This window comes from Macaca thibetana, chromosome 2 (assembly GCF_024542745.1).
Source record: "Macaca thibetana thibetana isolate TM-01 chromosome 2, ASM2454274v1, whole genome shotgun sequence".
NCBI lineage: Eukaryota > Metazoa > Chordata > Mammalia > Primates > Cercopithecidae > Macaca > Macaca thibetana.
Window position 1 is genome coordinate 32,337,159 of NC_065579.1, and position 18,901 is coordinate 32,356,059.

The 18,901-nt window shown below is 36.8% G+C and overlaps 1 protein-coding gene across 12 annotated transcripts in view; it reads left to right on the plus strand.

Moving 5' to 3' along the window:
• ANKRD28 (ankyrin repeat domain 28) overlaps positions 1 to 18,901 on the plus strand; it is a 189,975-nt gene that overhangs the window by 97,489 nt on the left and 73,585 nt on the right. For 6 of the 12 annotated variants that reach the window (XR_007722763.1, XM_050777511.1, XM_050777502.1 and 3 more), the window contains one exon: positions 10,869 to 10,939. The exons of 4 other annotated variants lie outside the window; for them this stretch is intronic. Coding sequence is in view for 5 of the 8 variants with exons in the window: in XM_050777511.1 (XP_050633468.1) it covers positions 10,869 to 10,939 (71 nt within the window). In the remaining 3 variants the exon portion in view is untranslated. Of the gene's footprint in view, positions 1 to 5,118; positions 5,376 to 7,519; positions 9,863 to 10,868; positions 10,940 to 18,901 lie in introns of those variants that run through there. 2 more of the 12 variants (XM_050777559.1, XM_050777548.1) reach the window with 2 other exon arrangements.

Genomic DNA, 18,901 nt, shown 5'->3' on the forward strand with positions numbered 1-18,901 from the left:
TCCCAAAGTGCTGGGATTACAGGCATGAGCCACTGCACCCAGCCCAGGAGAGATTTTGAAATCTGAACCAGAAACCTGATCAGGAAGAAATTTTGGTTGGTGGATATTTCTTCAGTTCGTTCATGTTATATCCATTTTAAATTTCTATTAACTCTTTAAATTAAAAGTTGATTAGGACAGTTTTATAGAAGATATACTACACATTTTAGAAGTCAAGTATAAGCTAACCAATGAATTCTTAGTTTTATATTGGAAATAGATTTCCAGAATAGCAGGGTAGTAAAAGACTAATTGTATCCAAATTTTAGTTCAGAATAAGTATCAGAAGAATAGTCTTCAGACAATATATAGTTTATAGACTTAAAAGGTTCTGTATAGATGCTCCAGGAGTTCTGGGTAAATTTGGTTTGAATGCCATGGTTGCTGAGGCGCAAGTTAAACTGACTGATATCCATAACCCTAATTTTAAATTCTAGATTCATCAAACAGCCTTTTAATGAATTATGATACGTTGAGTTATAAATTAGAATTGAAATAGATATTTGATCTGATCAATTCTTTAGGTAAAGATGAGGAAAAAATACATGAAGAGAAATATAGGCTAATTTGTTCATAGTAATGAAAATTTAGTGTAGGTGTTTACACTTCATGTTAATTACCAACACCACATTGTAATAGCAGGTAGGTATAATCTTAAAGAAGTAAATTAAGCAATATGAAATAATGCTTCTTTGTATAAAATTCATGTAAGATTGCCTTATATAAAAGTCATATGCTTTCATAAGAACATACAATAGAGTCAGTTACTGTAATTTTGTATTTTAAAAACTACTTTGATATCCATAACAAGAGTTCTATATTCTCTAAATATATTTCTCTAACGTAAAAAAAATACAAAGATTGAGATTATTTTACAGAGTCATTTCCTTCTGTGTTCATATTTCAGGTTTTTATTATGTCTGACTTGTGATAAAAAATTAGAAAATAAGGACATTTATATTTTCTCCAGTTTGTTTCACTCTTTTGTGTTGCCTTGGCCCTCTAAGTGATGTGGAAAACCAATGAAGAGTTCTGTTTGGAGTAGAATAACATGCTCTGACTTCTGTTTTTAAAGATTCATTCTCTGGCTTTGGCTTCAAAGTCTTGACCATTTTAAGTCATGTTTATCCTACTTTTTGTTATTTCTAGGTTTTTGTTTTTAATAGTTCTCCTTTTTTTCCCCCAAACTCAGCTAGCTCTCATCCCTTTACATTGTCTTATCTCTTCTTTCTTGTAACTTTTCTTTGAGGTCTCCTCTTCAGAACTTAAATTCAGTGAAGTTGAGTATATAGAGTAGCTCATGAATTCATCCTCTTATTTTCTGGGATGGTTTTTTCCAACTGTATTTCTCCTAGTTTACTCTACTCTATATATTTTTGTACTAGTCCTGTGCTGGATACTTTCAGATTCTTACATATCTTTGAGGAATATGCCTCTTTGCAGAACAGAAAGGAAGGGGCAAAAAGTGAGCATCTATCTGTTAGGTTTGTTTCTTCAAATAACTCTCAAACCAAATTTTAAGTTCAGGAGTACATGCGCAGGTGTGTTATATAGGTAAACTTATGTGGGTTTGTTGTACAGATGATTTCATCATCCATATATTAAGCCTAGTTCCCGTCAGTGATTTTTTTCCTGAACCCTCTTTCCTCTCATCGTCCACCCTCTGATAGGCCCCGGTGTGTGTTGTGTTCCTCTGTGTGTCCATACATTCTCATCATTTAGTTTCCTTTTTTTGTTGATGTACCAGAGGTAGTTGGGCTGGCTCAGCAGCTTCTTAGATCAGTGGTTTCTTAGGTAGTAATCTGCTGGTGATTGGCTGTTACTCTCCCTCATCTCCAGCTGGGTGAAAAATTATTGAAGATGCCTTCTTGGTCTCTTGTTTAGCACTGCCCCACTTTTGTTCTTATGCAGCATGAGGTTAAGAGTTTTATAGGGGATTTTCCTGTGAATTACCCAAACAGCTCTAGATCGTCTGAAAGATTTTTAGGGATTTTAGGACACAGCAGAGAGAAAGGAACAAATGAGACACACATGCAAACATGACTTTTTAGAGGACTTGGTAACCTTCCCAAGATCTGAAGAAGCTTCACTTAACTCAGTGTCCTACCGTTTGATACATATTTCACTGTTATTGATAGAAATAATTCATAGTTTGATTTGTGGTTGTAACTGTTTCCTTACTGTATTGAACATGGTATCTCTTCCCCTTCTCTTTAATATTTTGGTGACTTGCTTTAGAGTAAAACTACTCACTCTCTTTAACTTGCAGTCCAGAATTAAATTCTTTGGAAACCAAATATTTGTGCGTGATACAACTCTTAAGATTTGTGGATGAGGTATAATTTTTGGCATGGTACCTGTAATCAAGCAAGTGAATACATCCATAGAATCTATGGTAATACTAGAGTCCACTGGAATTAATGTTATAGTTATTATGGAATAGGGTGAAGTAATAGCAAACAGTGAGTGCTTATTACGTTTTAAATACTGTTAACTTTAGCCATTTCATTAATCTCATTTTATCCTAAATTTGTGAAGGTATTATTATAAGGAAACTAAGGCAATTTAGCTTTTAAACTTTCAAAGTTTTGTGCTAGTAAAAGCTAGAGCCAGAATTCAGATCCAGGCAATTTGACTACAGAATCCGTGTTCTTAATCCTGCCATAATCAGAATCTTCCTCTTTTCCTCCCACCATAATGCCCACCCTCCTCCCCCGACCACCTATTTAGCTTTTAGTAAATTTGCATGTGAAGTCACTTTTATTGAAGAACTTTTAAAGACTGTTTTCTGGCCACTGAGGTATAGATATTTTGTTTGGGAGCTTATTCACTTAATGCTTGCATTCAACACTATATGGTTAGCAGTACCTCAGACCTCAGACTGCCTGCAGTACGTGTTAAGTCCTTAAATGACTGCATTGTGGAAGGCATTTGTCAAAAATTCATTCGATTGGCCTTTTATAAAAAATACTCTCCTTAATGGAAAACACCATTCTGATGTTTCTGGCATTAAGAATGAAACCTGAAGTATGTGTCTCTTCTTTTTACTTCAGTGCTGGTGCATTAGTTTGCTGAGGCTGCTGTAATAAAGTACTCCAAACTGGGTGGCTTAAACAGCAGAAATTTATTCACTCAAAGTTCTGGAGGCTACAAGTCTGAGATCAAGGTGCTGTCAGGATTGGTTCCTTTGGAAGGCTATGAGGGAAGGATCTCTTCAGGGTATCTCTCTCTGGCTTGTAAAATGGCTGTTTTCTCCCTTTATTTTCCCTCTGTCCATGTCTGTTTCCAGATTTCTTCTTGTAAGGACTCCAGTCATACTGTATTAGGGCCCACCCTAATGATCTCATTTTAATTACCTCTGTAAAGATTCTGTCTCCAATTAAAGTCATATTCTGAGTTGCCAGGGGTTAGGAGTTGAACAAACCCACAATAGCTGGTATCCACAACACTCTTAAAAAATACAATGTAGCAGCTATCTTTTTCAGCATTATAGTTGGAAAAGTGGAAATGTCATTGGTTTTTGCTCATTCTACTCTGAGCCTGAAAACAGAATCTGAACCTTTTGCCACTGCACTGTTAGGCAGCCAAAGAAAAGCATTATTTCCACTTTGGGAAGAGGAGGGATAAAAGTACTTGGCTTCTGGCCCAGCTCACTGGTTATGGACTATCTCCTCTGTGGTTTAGGAGCAGAGAAGAAAACAATTCTCTGCAAATAGAAGTTTTGGAAAATGATTTGTGAGACTATTTATAATTATTACAAACATGTATGAAGTTAGCAGTAACTTTAATAGTACCTACTATCAAGTTCTTAGCCTAGATCAGAGGTTGGCTAACGTTTTCTGTAAAGGGCGAGATACTATTTACAGGCCATACAGACTCTCGCAACTATTCAACTGTGAATTGAACAGATGTGGCTCTGTTCCAGTAAAACTTTACAAATTAGGTGGCTTGCAGCTGGTGGGTGGTAGTTTGAAGACCTCTAACATAGATTATAAAGATACTACCTCATCTAGTTAATGTTAAAGTAGAGTGAGGTGTCTTAGTCCTTTCGGGCTACCATAACAGAACATCACAGACTGAGTGACTTACAAATTTTTCTCCGTTCTGAGGCCGGAGAAGATTGTGATGGCAGAAGATTTGGTATCTGGTGAGGACCCACTTCTTATTCATAGCCAGCAGTCTTTTTAGTATAACCTCATATGGTGGAAAGGGTGAGGGAGCGCTCTTGGGCCGCTTTTATAAGAGCATTAATCCCATCCACTGCCCTCATGACTTAATTACCTCACAAAGGACCTCGCCTCCTAATGCCATGACATTGGGGTTGGGATTTTAACATAAATTTGAGGGGAATGCAAACATTCAGACCATTTGACAAGGTTTAATAAGTAAGAAATAATTTATTCTGAATATTCCAAAATAGGATAGAATGTTATAACTGGAAATGGATCATAAGGATGATTTAGCACAATTCTTTATTTTACAGGTACAGTTGACCCTTGAACAATGTGGAAGTTAGGGGCACTAATTCCCCCAACCCCAACACAATAGGAACTTTGAATATAACCTTTGGCTCCCTAAAAACTACTAATAGCCTAATGTTGACCAAAAGCCTTACTAATAACATAAACAGTTAACACATATTTTATATGTTATATGTATTATATACTGTATTCTTACAATAAAATAAGCAATAAAATGAAAATACTAAGGAAATCATAAAGAGAATACATACTATGTATTGAATGGAAGCAGATCATCATAAACATCTTCATCCTGGTCATCTTCACATTGAATAAGGTGAGGAGGAAGTGGAGGGTTTGCTGTCTTGGGTTGCAGAGATTGAAGAAAATCTACATATAAGTGGACTCATGCAGTTCGAACCAGTGTTGTTTAAGGGTCAGCTGTAATTGAGGTTCAAAAATCAAAGAATTGGAAGAACTTAGTGACCAGTTAGATTAGGAGAAAATAAGTCAATCAGTTATCTTGCAGGATGAAATTTAGAGTCAAATGGGATACTCCTAATGGAGTTGCTGACTGTAGAACTCTGCAGAAAGAGTGCCCTTTGTTGTTTAAACCCGCTCCCATCCATATATATTCATATCCACCTTCCCCTCACCTCACCAGACACACAGCGTAGGAGGCAGGGATTATGATTTGCAAAATGAAGACCCAGGCCCCAAGAAATAATTCCAGGTCACATAGCCAACTTACACAGCCATTATGAGATCACATCTCTCTCCGGCTCCAGTGTTCCTTCCACTAACCCTTGACTGTGTCTTCACAAGGTCAGACCTCTCTTCAACTGCATTGCTGTCTAGAGCCCTAGACTAATGAAAGTAAGTAAATCAGGTTTTTGTTTTTGAATTTGTTTTATCTTAGGTAACCTTTTCTTTTACAAAACTATTGTTTCAGAGTGCACTTTTATATGGGCGAAATATTACGTGAAAAGATTGGGTGAGAGGAAACTGATTAGCTGGGTTTTTCCACATAATGTAACTGGTATGATCCTGCAGTTGATTTTTAGTTGTTTGTGTTATTTATTGCATATATAATATCAGAAACTCAATCACATCTCTACTCTAGAAAGGTGAATCTGAATTCAGATATATGTGTGAGTATAGGCTCTGGCTGCTTATTTATCTTAAGGGAAAGTTCAGTTGGTATACGTGGATTTGTGGGGGACAAGGAAAGACTTGTAAAGAAAATATTGATTATACAGTTGGACATAACCATTTTGAATTTAATGAGATGTGTTTCTGGCACGCAGGTTTTCTCTAAATACTGGTTTATAGTACTCACTGATGATATCTTTCTTAAATTGCTATGTGTATTGTCTTTTGTTTCTTAGCAGTGCTTTTTCGCACCACAGGCTCTGCCAGTAACCTAACTTCAACAAATGACATGGGACTGCTATTTTATATTCTTTTTTGTCTTAATGAGTAGGAAATAAGAAATTAATCTTCTCTTGGTTACCTAAGGTCATCCTTATAAACCACAAATACTATCTTCTGCCATGTAGAGGGCATGTGATTATGCCACCAGAGGCTGTTAACAACATTTGGTTTTATTTCTCTCTACAAAGACTGTTTTTTGTTTTAAGTGGGTGTGATTTCTCCCTACTTCCCTTGCCTCTCCATCCTCATCGTTAGCTGTTGTGGCTGGTGTTTAATACTCCAACTAGCTATTGAACTAGTTAACTATATTCTGAAAACATCTTTTCCGTTTCTAGAATGAATTTGTCGTTTAATGTATATATGAATATATAGATAACTTTGGAGTGTTCTGTGTGGAACAGAACTGTTTACCTTTATACAGCCCACTGACATGAGCTCTGGGAATCTGAACTATCTGAAGTGTGCTGCTATGTTTGTTGCTTTTATACTATTTTTCATTTTACAGGAACACAGCCAACTGCTGCTCTTGTAGTGTGCATTACTGTGTCATATTTATCTGTTTATATTATAAACCACATATTAGTTAACTAATGTGGCTGGGGAAATATTGTTTCATTGGTGCCCTCAGATATGGCCCTGATTTCTCATAGTTGACCTTTATTTTCCAAGGAATTAAAAACATTTGATTAGGCTCTTAGAAGAAATGCATGATTTTTTTTTGTTTTTTTCTTTTTGAGACGGAGTTTTGCTCTTGTTGCCCAGGCTGGAGTGCAATGGCACGATCTTGGCTCACTGCAGTCTCTGCCTCCTGGGTTCAAGCAATTCTTGTCTCAGCCTCCCGAGTAGTTGGGATTACAGATGTGCATCACCACACCCGGCTAATTTTGTATTTTTAGTAGAGACGGGGTTTCTCCATGTTGGTTAGGCTGGTCTGGAACTCCCAACCTCAGGTGATCCTCCCGTCTTGGCCTCCCAGAGTGCTGGGATTACAGGCATGAGCCACTGCGCCCGGCCTCATGATTTAATAAACGATTAGATAACTGTCTTCTGAGAAAAAGTATGATCCCACTGTGCTGGTATTTCTGAAGACAAACATATCTTTGGAATCAAAAGAAGCCACATTTTTAATCAGTAACAGGTAGCAGTATGATAAATCCTCAGTTAGCCATTGGAGATTCTTTTTTGTAATTATGTGTTTTGATAAATGAATTTTATTACAAATAAAGAGAAAGACTAATTATTGTAACTTAAAATGACACAATAAGACCAGCAGCATTTTTTACTTTAGTCTCCCAAATACACCATTAAATCTTCATGCAGTTGTATATTTAATAACCCATATCCAAAAGAAAGAAAAATCTATCTTCACCCTATTCCTAATTACTTTTCTATTTTTTTTCTTTGCACCTGAAACCGACCAAATTCTTGGAATGTTTTCTGTGATGATTCCTTTTCTTCTCTCTTAAATATATCTAATTTTTTGAATAGGTAATATTCACTTTTGCTTAAAAATTAGTAAATATATGCTCTTTTTTTTTTCTTTTTTCTTTTTTTGGAGACATAGTTTCCCTCTTTTTGACCAAGCTGGAGTGCAATGGCACCGTCTAGGCTCACTGCAACCTCCACCTCCTGGGTTCAAACGATTCTCCTGCCTCACCCTCCCAAGTAGCTTGGATTACAGTTGCCCACCACCATGCTGAGCTAATTTTTTTTGGTAATTTTAGTAGAGACAGGGTTTCACCATGTTGGCCAGACTGGTCTTGAACTCCTGACCTCAGGTCAGAGATTCACCCACCTCGACCTCCCAAAGTACTGGGATTACAGGCGTGAGCCACTGTACCCGGCCAATATATACATATTTAAAGATACAATATAGAGTAAAGTTGCATTACTACCCTAGTACCTGCCATATGCCCAGTTTTCAATGTGCCCCCCATCACCAACACAAACATATAAGCACCCCCTCTTATTAATATCTTAGCATTCCTGTACAGTTTCTTTGTGCATATTAAGTAAATGCAGTAATTCCCCCTTTTGAAGAGGTATGTTCCAAGACCCCCAAGTAGATGCCTGAAACCTCAGATAGTACTGAACCCTATATACTATGCACAGGTTTCTTTTTCCCTCTTCAGAATTTCAGGTAGAAGATTTGTTCTTACTGTAGATCTTAGCAACCTCAGCATGATTTGTTTTTTATTGAGAACTTACACCTTTTCATAAAAGGAAGTATTTTACTGTTTCTTTTGGCATACTCAAATTTCCAGCATCACTACTCTTGCACCTTGGGGCCATTATTAAGTAATGTAAGTGTTACTTGAACCCAAGCATTGTGATACCATGATAGTCAATCTGATAATCGAGAGGGTCCCATAAGGAATGGGTGGATAGCATATGCAAGATACGATGGACAAAGGGATGATTCATATCTTGGGTGGATGGAGCAGGATGGTGCCATATTTCATCATGTTACTCGGAACAGTGAGAAATTTAAAATTTATGAATTATTTATTTCTGGAATTTTCCATTTAATATTTTCAGGCCATGGTTGATTGGGTAACAAGCTGTGAAAAGTGAAACAAGGGGGGGCCATTGTGTGATAAGATAAAAATAATTATCTCTTCCTTTTTCTACATAAAAGTAAAGCGTATTAGTCATACAATTACTGCTTTTTTACTTTTTGTTTTCAGATCTTTGTTAGCAAATAGAGTCTCCTCAGTTTTTTGTGCCAGCCACCTTCCGTTTTTTGAGACGGTGTCTCACTGTCTTGCCCGCTAGAGTACGTGGCTCATTCTCAGCTCACTGCAACCTCTTCCTCCCGGGTTCAAGTGATTCCTACCTCAGCTTCCCAAGTAGCTAGGATTACGGGTGTGCATGGGCCACCACATCTGGCTAATTTTTGTATTTTTAATAGAGACAGGGTTTCACCATGTTGGCCAGGCTGGTCTTGAACTCCTGACTTTAAGGAATCTGCCCACCTCAGCCTCCCAAAAGTGCTAGGATTACAGTCATGAGCCCCATGCCCTTCTATCTTCTGCTAATTAATACTTTGAATCAGACTTCTCAACATCCTTCGTGAGACCTCGTTTCTTCTTTGCCTTTGTTAATTCAGGATACCGTCTGTACTGGGTGTCTGGGTTGATACCATCTGGGCCTTACTGCCAGAGCTTTCCGTTCTACTGTGTATAGATAGCATATGCACATAAATATAAACCTGTAGAAAGAGGCACAGTGCTTAAAGAGAACCGTTGAAGTCCTAAGCAGATAAGTGGGAAAACCAAGGACACTAGCTTCTGTGTCACTCCTTCACTATCTCTAGGGGTCCAGCTTCCAGCTGGCAAACATTTCAAATGTGTGTACTTTCTACATTCCGTCTTATACCCAAAACAAATGTTGGCATTACTGGGATTAGGCAGTTTGTGTTGTAACCATCTTGGGTCCCACAGTGCCTGGCAGATAGTTACCCAAATGTTTATTACATGGGTATGTCATGCTGTCTGGCTGGTTCTTTATTTACTGTCTTCCTTTCCTTCTCCCATAGCCTAACTCTGAGCATTGTTCAAAGCTCTCTAATTGGCCCTTGATTCTTTGTGTCCTCACTGTCACTGCCCACAAAGAACTCAGCTACTCTCAGCATCTCAACTACTACATTTGTGGATGTTTCTTAACACCTCTCTTTCATTTTATTTTCTCTCATTTTCAAGGCTTTAACGTCTACCTCTAACATATTTGCTATTATGTACTAGGTACATTTATTATATGTTAATTTTTGTAACAAAGTACTATTAAATCTGTTATATAGATGAAGAAACTTGGGTTCAGAGGGATCACACAACTACTTAGGGACCCGGAGCTAGTAAATTGAAGACGTTACTTGAAGTCACTGCACTTGATTATTCCCTGACTCCTCACACTCAAAACCTAGAAATAATGTAAGCATTAGGAAGTGTGAAGCTTTGTTTCTGTTATAGTTGACTCTGATGTTGGGCTGTTTTCTGTACCTGTATTTCATCATTTAGAAATGAGTGATTTAGGATTTGGGATATAAATCTAGGATTGCTTATAGGATAGGATCTATCAGCCAGTTCTATACTTCCAAGAACCAGGGCTGTTTCTTCTCTACTTAGATATATTAGTAGAATTATCCTACATGCATGTGCTGCTTTTATTTGATTAGGATTTGAATACTAAATCAGTGGATTTAATATGGGAGATAAATTATTCTGTCCTCAAATAATGTAAATTTTTTTTTCTTAAAATGTGTTTGCATTCTATTAAGGTTAATTTTTGTCCACTGACTTAATGATTTTTAAACAACTGTACAAAATGGATTTGTTTAAGAAAATTTCTTTCTTAAACTTTAGGTATAACCTAGAAAGACATGAGTTGGTTCATTTCTTTCTCAATTATTTTTCTAAGTCTATAACCATTGTTTCTATCTTATACAATAACTTTACAGTACTAATGTGTTTTTAATCATGGCTGAAGAACTATTTTGAACTATCTTGCCTTATGGCATGGTATATTCATTAGTAAAGAAATGTAATGAATACTTTAAAATAGTCTACATTTTATCTCTAAGTATATTCGTATATTCATTTATTTATTTGGTTTTTTTAACATGCATTCTAAAATCGGGTCTGATTTTTACCTTGAATACGCTCTGTATAAAGGTGGCTTTTCTAACGTATATATAAAATGATGTTTATTTTGTTTTAAACAAAAAAACTAAGACTTTATTGGATAATTATATCAATTTAAAAGGCTAATTTTGTTTTATATTCTAAGGGTAATTTTATCAGCAGAAAGTATAAAAAATAAAGTTATTTTTCAATTGTCATTTATCCAATTTGGATTATATATAACTACTATTTCAGGAGATTTATTAAAAATATTTTATGTACAATATTTCAATTTATTTTTTTCTTCTTGTTGCAGGAGCTAGAGTTAATGCCAAAGACAGCAAATGGTTGACACCTTTACACAGAGCAGTTGCATCTTGTAGTGAGGTATGAAATTTCTCTTAGTAAATATATTGTATATGAAAACATTAAATAGGCATACCTGTGAATCCATCTGCAAATTCTATGTTTTCAAAAGAAAGAAAAGCTACTGAGATACCTCAACTGGTCATTTTACTTTAGAATTTGTACAAAACAAGTTAATTGTTTCATTTCTTTTGTTGATAAGGCCTCTTGCAGTCTGAAATAGCAGAGAATAGAAAACCCTATCTCTGTCTCTTCTACAAGAGAGATCATTTTTCTGTCCTACATAACCTTCCTCAGGGTTTTTCTCTACCTGTTTACAATAGTCTGTTACAAAACTTACACTGATTGTGATCGAGAAATAATCTCATCAATGTATAATAATTAATTGAAATGTTACTTAGCTAAACACTGAAATTAACTTCAAAACCATTACTTGATTGCATATTTTACCAGGTATAAATATATAACTTTAAAATGTTTGAGAGGGATTACAAGGAAGAACAGTTCCTTCTTGTTTACAGCCCTGTATATTGTTTGCTTGTCAAGATAACTGACATTTTTAGAAAATGTTCACTATTTGCAAGATATTTTTATATTTTTCATATCTTTTAGTCCTGAGGACATCTTTGTGGGATAGATGTCTTGAGGAAACTATATAGTTAATGATTCATGAAAAACTACTCAGCTGTTAAGATGGGACAAAACCTGGATCTTCTTTGTTTTTGTTTTTGTTTTTTTTCTCTTATTTTACTTTATAATGTGTATTCAGTGCTTTTCTAAAATGCATTGTGTCCAAAGCACCTCTTTTACATACTTTACAGTAGTTGTAGCTTGTTGCAAAGCTTAAAAAATAATTTAAAATACAAAAGTATGTGATAGTATAAGTTTATGTTCATCTAGTATTTCTTTAGTTATTCAAATTGTGAGGTTAAGAAAGGAACTCCTAAGTGTAGCTACTGGGGACTATGTAGTTTGGGAGGAGGAAAGGGAACTCTAACTAGCGCCTGAGGACAAACTACAGAGCTTCTGTCTCTTTGTCCTTTTCTGTATTCCTCATTGTGAGCTACATCTTGAACCCAGAGCAAGAGCTGGGCAAGTGAGGAGACATAAAGGTGAAATGTGAATGGGAAGGATTACAAACCCTGTAGTTAACAGAGACAATCTATTAGCTGTAGCCTCCTAGTTAGGAGAAGAAGGGAGGGGACAGTGGGTGCAACTGAACACGCAACCTAACTCTGAACTGGGTCCTTGATGTGCTATAGCTTATGAACTTATGGAACTTAGATTTGGAGACACTGGCTTCAGTTATTACGTGAAACTTTTCAGCTGCGCGATGTTGGACAAGTCTAGGAATTATAAAAACTAAGATATATTAGCCAAAATACTTTGAATTCTGAAATTCCATTGTAATGTTATTAATTTTGTGGTTAAACCTCCATAAAGATGTTTCTTTAAATAAAAGCAGTTAAGATAAACATTACTGTTATCCGAAAAGATTAATGTTAGCCATACCTACACAATTTGTATTAAGACTCTTGGGATTGTGGCTATAAAAATAATGGATTTTTAAGAGATTAAGTGGTAAGAAGATACAATTTATATATTTGCAGAAATTGTAAAACAGACCAAAAATTACTAAAGAAAAATTAACATTAGAGGAAGACAGCAAATTCTGCCAGAGACTTAATTCCTAATTTTTAAAAACTATGTGCTCAGCCTGAATTTAAGGGCAAGTTGTAGGTTAGAAAGCAAATAATCCTAGTAAGTTTCTTAATTCTACTCTTCAATCAAAAAATTACAAGACAAATCACTAAACAGAAACACAACCAAGAACCCTCAGAGTCTACTTCATTCCCCTGCTACCTCCACTGGAGCAGGCGCTAGTATCCACAGCTGTGGGACCTGAAGACAGATCACATCACAGGACTCCTTACAGACATTCCCCAGTACCAGCCCGAAGCCTAGTAGCTCCAGTGGGTGACTAGACCCAGAAGAGCAAAAACAATCACTACAGTTTGGCTCTCAGCAGTCCCCATTCCTACGGGAAGTGGGCTAACACCACATCAAGGGAACACCCTGTGGGACAAAGTAATTTAAACAGTAGTCCTTGAATCCCAGATCTTCCCTCTGACATAGTCCACCCAAGTGAGAAAGAACCAGAAAAACAATTCTGGTAATATGACAAAACAAGGTTATTTAACACCCCCAAAATATACCAGCTTACCAGCAATGGATGGCAAACCAAGACAAAATCTATGAATTGCCAGAAAAAGAAGTCAGAAGGTTGATTGTTAAGCTAATTAAGGAGGCACCAGAGAAAGGTGAAGTCCAACTTAAATTAAAAACGTGAGATAGAATATGAAAGGAAAATTCTTTAGTGAAATAGGTAAAAACAATCACAACTTCTAGAAATCAAGGACACACTTAGAGAAATGCAAAATGCACTGGAAAGTCTCAGCAATAGAATCAAACAAACAGAAGAACTTTAGCGCTTGAAGACAAGGCTTTTGAAATTAACCCAATCCATCAAAGACAAAGAAAAAAAATTCTTTTTAAATGAACAAAGCCTCCAAGAAGTTTGGGACTGTGTTAAATTTCCAAACCTGAGAATAGTTGGTGTTCCTGAGGAAGAAGAGAAATCTTAAAGTTTAGAAACTATATTTGAGGGAATAATTGAGGAAAACTTTCCCAGCCTTGCAAGAGATCTGGACATACAAATACAAGAAGCTTAAAGAACACCTGGCACATCACAAAAAGATTATCACCTAGGCACATAATCATCACTTTATCTAAAGTCAAGATGAAGGAAAGAATCTTCAGAGCTATGAGGCAAAAGCATTAGGTAGCCTATAAAGGAAACACATATCAGATTAACAGCAGATTTCTTAGTGAAACCCTACAAAGCTAGAAGGGATTGGGGTTCTATTTTTAGCCTCCTTAAAGCAATTATCAGCCAAGAATTTTGTATCCAGTGAAACTAAGCTTCATAAATGAAGGAGGATATACAGTATTTTCCAGACATATAAATTCTGAGAGAATTCACCACCACCAAGCCAGCACTACAAGAACTGCTAAAAGGAGCTCTAAATCTTGAAAGAAATTCTTGAAATACTCCAAAATATAACCTCCTTAAACCACAAATCTTACAAGACCTGTGTAACAATAATACAGTTTAAAAAGAAAAAAAAAAGGTATTCAGGCAACAAATAGCATGAGGAATAAAATAGTGCCTCACATCTCAATACTAACATTAAATGTAAATGGCCTAAATGCTCCACTTAAAGGATACAGAATGGAAGAATGGATAAGAATTCACCAACCAAGTTTCTGCTGTCTTCAGTAGACTCACCTAACACGTAAGGACTCACAGAAACTTTAGGTAAAGGAGTAGAAAAAGATATTCTATGCAAATGGACACCAAAAGTGAGCAGGGATCACTATTTTTATATCAGACAAAACAAACCTTAAAGCAATAGCAGTTAGAAAAAACAAAGAGGGCCATTATATAATGATAAAAGGACTAGTCCAACAGGAAAATATCTCAGTTCTAAATATATATGCTCCTAACACTGGAGCTCCCAAATTTGTAAAACAGTGACTACTAGACCTAAGAAATGAGATAGCAACACAATAATAGTGGGGGACTTTAATACTCCACTGACATCACTAGACTGATCATCAAAACAGACAGTCAACAAAGAAACAATGGACCTAAACTATACCCTATAACAAATGGACTTGACAGATATTTACAGAATAGTCTACTGAACAACTGCAGAATATGCATTCTATTCATCAGCACATGAAATGTTCTCCAATATAGACCATATGATAGGCTGCTCAACAAGTCTCAGTAAATTTAATAAAACCTAACATATATCAAGTACTTTCTCAGACCACAGTGGAATAAAATTGGAAATGAACTCCAAAAGGAAGCCACAAAACCATGCAGACATGGAAATTAAATAACCTGCTCCTGAATGATCATTGGGTCAACAAGGAAATCAAGATAGAAATTGAAAAATTCTTTGAACTGAATGATAATAGTGGCACAACCTATCAAAACCTCTGGGATACAGCAAAAGTAGTGCTAAGAGGAAAGTTCATAGCATTAAATGTCTACATCAGAAAGTCTGAAAGAGCACAAATAGACAATCTAAGGCCATACCTCATGGAACTGGAGAAACAAGAACCATCCAAACCCAAACCCAGCAGAAGAAAAGAAATCATAAACATCAGAGCAGAACTAAATGAAATTGAAACCAAAATTTTAAAAAAAAACTAGAAAGATAAATGAAACAAAAAACTGGTTCTTTGAAAAAATAAATAACATTGATAGACCATTAACAAGATTCATCAAGAAGAGACCATATATGCTCAATTAGAAATGAAATGGGAGATATTACAAATGATAGTACAGAAATACAAAAGATTATCCAAAGCTAATATGAACACCTTTACACGCATAAACTAGAAAACCTAGAGGAGATGGATAAGTTCCTGGAAATATCCAACCTTCCTAGATTAAAGTAGGAAGATATAGAATCTTTGAACAGACCAATAACAAGCAGCAAGATTAAAATTATAATTTTTAAATTGCCAACAAATAAAAAGTCCATGATAGATTCACAGCTGAATTCTATCAAACATTCAAGGACGAATTGGTACCAGTCCTATTGATGCTATTCCAAAAGAGGCAATCCTTCCTAAATCGTTTTCTGAAGCCAGTGTCACCCTCATACCAAAACCAGGGAAGGACGTAACAACGAAAACTACAGACCAATATCCCTGATGAGCATAGGTGCAAAAGTCCTCAACAAAATATGAGCAAACCAAATCCAACAGCATATCAAAGAGATGATCCACCATGATCAGGTGGGTTTCATACCAGGGGTGCATGGATGGTGTTATTAACATACCTAAGTCAGTAAATGTAATACACCACATAAACAGAATTAAAAACAAATATCACATGAACACCTCAATAGATGCAGAAAAAGCATTTGACAAAATCCAGCATCCTTTTATGATTAAAACTCTCAGCAACATCAGCATAGAAGGGATACACCTTAAGGTAATAGAAGCTATATATGACAAACCCACATCCAACATTTTACTGAATGGGAAAACTTGAAAGCATTCCCCCTGAGAACTAGAACAAGACAAGGATGCCCACTTTCACCACTTCTATTCAAAATAGTACTGGAAGTTCTAGCCTGAGACATCAGACATGAGAAAGAATTAAAGGGCATCCAAATCAGTAAAGAGGAAGTCAGACTGTCACTGTTTGCTGATGATATGATCGCATGCTTAGAAAACCCTAAAGACGGCCAGGCGCGGTGGCTCAAGCCTGTAATCCTAGCACTTTGGGAGGCCGAGACGGGTGGATCACGAGGTCAGGAGATCGAGACCATCCTGGCGAACACCGTGAAACCCCTTCTCTACTAAAAAATACAAAAAACTAGCCGGGCGAGGTGGCGGGCGCCTGTAGTCCCAGCTACTCGGGAGGCTGAGGCAGGAGAATGGCGTAAACCTGGGAGGCGGAGCTTGCAGTGAGCTGAGATCTGGCCACTGCACTCCAGCCCGGGCTACAGAGCGAGACTCCGCCTCAAAAAAAAAAAAAAAAAAAAGAAAACCCTAAAGACTCATTCAAAAAGCTCCTAGAACTGGTAAATGGATTTAGCAAAGTTTCAGGATACAAAATTAATGTACACAAATCAGTAGTTCTGCTATACACTAACAGCGACCAAGTTGAGCATCAAATCAAGAACTCATTCCCTTTCACAATAGCTGCAGAAGAACAGTAAAATAGCTAGGAGTGTACCTAACCAAGGAGGTGAAAGACCTCTACAAGGAAAGCTACAAAACACAGATGAAAGAAGTCATAGACGACATAATTAGAAACACATCCCATGCTCATGGATGGGTAGAATCAATGGTGCAAAAATGACCATACTGCCAAAAGCAATCTACAAATTCAGTGCAATTCTCATCAAAATACCGCCATCATTCTTAACAGAATTAGAAAAAAAATTCTGAAATTTATATGGAACCAAAAAGGAACCTGCAGAGCCAAAGCAAGACTAAGCAAAAAGAAAAATTCTGGAGGCATCACATTACCTGACTTCAAACTATACTACAAGGCCATAGTCACCAAAACAGCATAGTACTGGTATAAAAATAGGCATATAAAGCAATGGAACAGAAATAGAACCCAGAAATAAGGCCAGATACTTAAAACCAACTGATCTTTGACAAAGCAAACAAAAACAGTGGGGAAAGGACACCCTGTTCAACAAATGGTGCTGGGATAATTGGCAAGCCACATGTAGAAGAATGACACTGTATCGTCATTTCTCACCTTATACAAAAATCAACTCAAGGAGGATCAAAGACTTAAGTCTAAGATCTGAAACCATAGAGATTCTAGAAAATAACATCAGAAAAACCCTTCTAGACAATTGGCTTAGGCAAAGACTTCATGACCAAGAATTCAAAAGCAAATGCAACAAGAACAAAGATAAATAGATGGGACTTAATTAAACTGAAAAGCTTCTGCACAGCAAAAGAAAACAGTCAGCAAAAGCTGGGCGTGGTGGCTCATGCCTGTAATCCCAGCACTTTGGGAGGTGGGCAGATTTCACTTAAAGTCAGGAGTTCAAGACCAGCCTGGCCAACATGGTGAAACCCCATCTCTACTCAAAATACAAAAATTAGCCAGGCGTGGTTGCACGCGCCTGTAATCCCAGCTACTTGGGAGGCTGAGGCAGGAGAATGACTTGAATCCGGGAGGTGGAGATTGTGGTGAGCCGAGATTGTGCCACTGCACTCCAGCCTGGGCGATAGAGCAAGACTCCATCTCAAAAAAATAAATAAATAAAATAAAATAAAAAAGAAAGAAAACAATCAGCAGCATTAACAACTCACAGAGTAGGAGAAAATCCTTGCAATCTATACACCTAACAAAGGAGTAATATCCAGAATCTACAAGGAACTCAAATCAGCAAGAAAATAAAGAATCCCATCAAAAAGTGGGCTAAGGACATGAATAGACAATTGTCAAAAGAAGATGTACAGAGTGCCAACAAACATGGAAAAATAACATCACTAATTATCAGGGAAATGTAAATCAAAACCACAAAGCGATACCACCTTACTCCTGTAAGAATGGCCATAGTCAAAAAAAATCAAAAAATAATAGATGTTGGTGTGGATGCAGTGAAAAGGGAACACTTTTTCACTGTCAGTGGAAATGTAAACTAGTACAACCACTATGGAAAACAGTGTGGAAATTCCTTAAAGAACTAAATCTACCATTTGATCCAGCAGTCCCACTACTTAGGTGTCTATCCAGAGAAAAAGAAGTCATTATAAGAAAAAGATACTGGTGCACACATGTTTATAGCAGCACAATTTGCAATTGTAAAAATACGGAACCAACCCAAATACGCATCAATCAACGACCTGATAAAGAAAATATGGTATTGGCCAGGCACGATGGCTCACGCCTGGAATCCCAGCAGTTAGGGAGGCTGAGGTGGGCAGATCACCTGAGGTCAGGAGTTCAAGACCATCCTGGCTGACATGGTGAAACCCCATCTCTATGAAAAATACAGGTTAAAAAAAAAAAAAGCCAGGTTTGGTGGTGCGTGCCTGTAGTTCCAGCTACTCTGGAGGCTGAGGAGGATTGCTTGAACCTGGGAGGCAGACGTGGAGGTGAGCCAGGATCGCGCCATTGTGCTCCAGCCTGGGTGACAAACGTGAAACTCCATCTAAAAAAAAGAAAGAGAACTAAAAATTACAAGGCTATGTAGTATTGATACTCTTTTGCAGGATTATGAGAAACAGCTATAAAATGTGGCCATTCCGAAAAGATACAACTTCTGTAAACACTGAGTATCATTTTTCTTTTGAAAATAAAGTCTCCTAACTAGTGAAACTGTCAGAAAACTTATTCAATAGTGTCAAGAGTATCACTTTCAC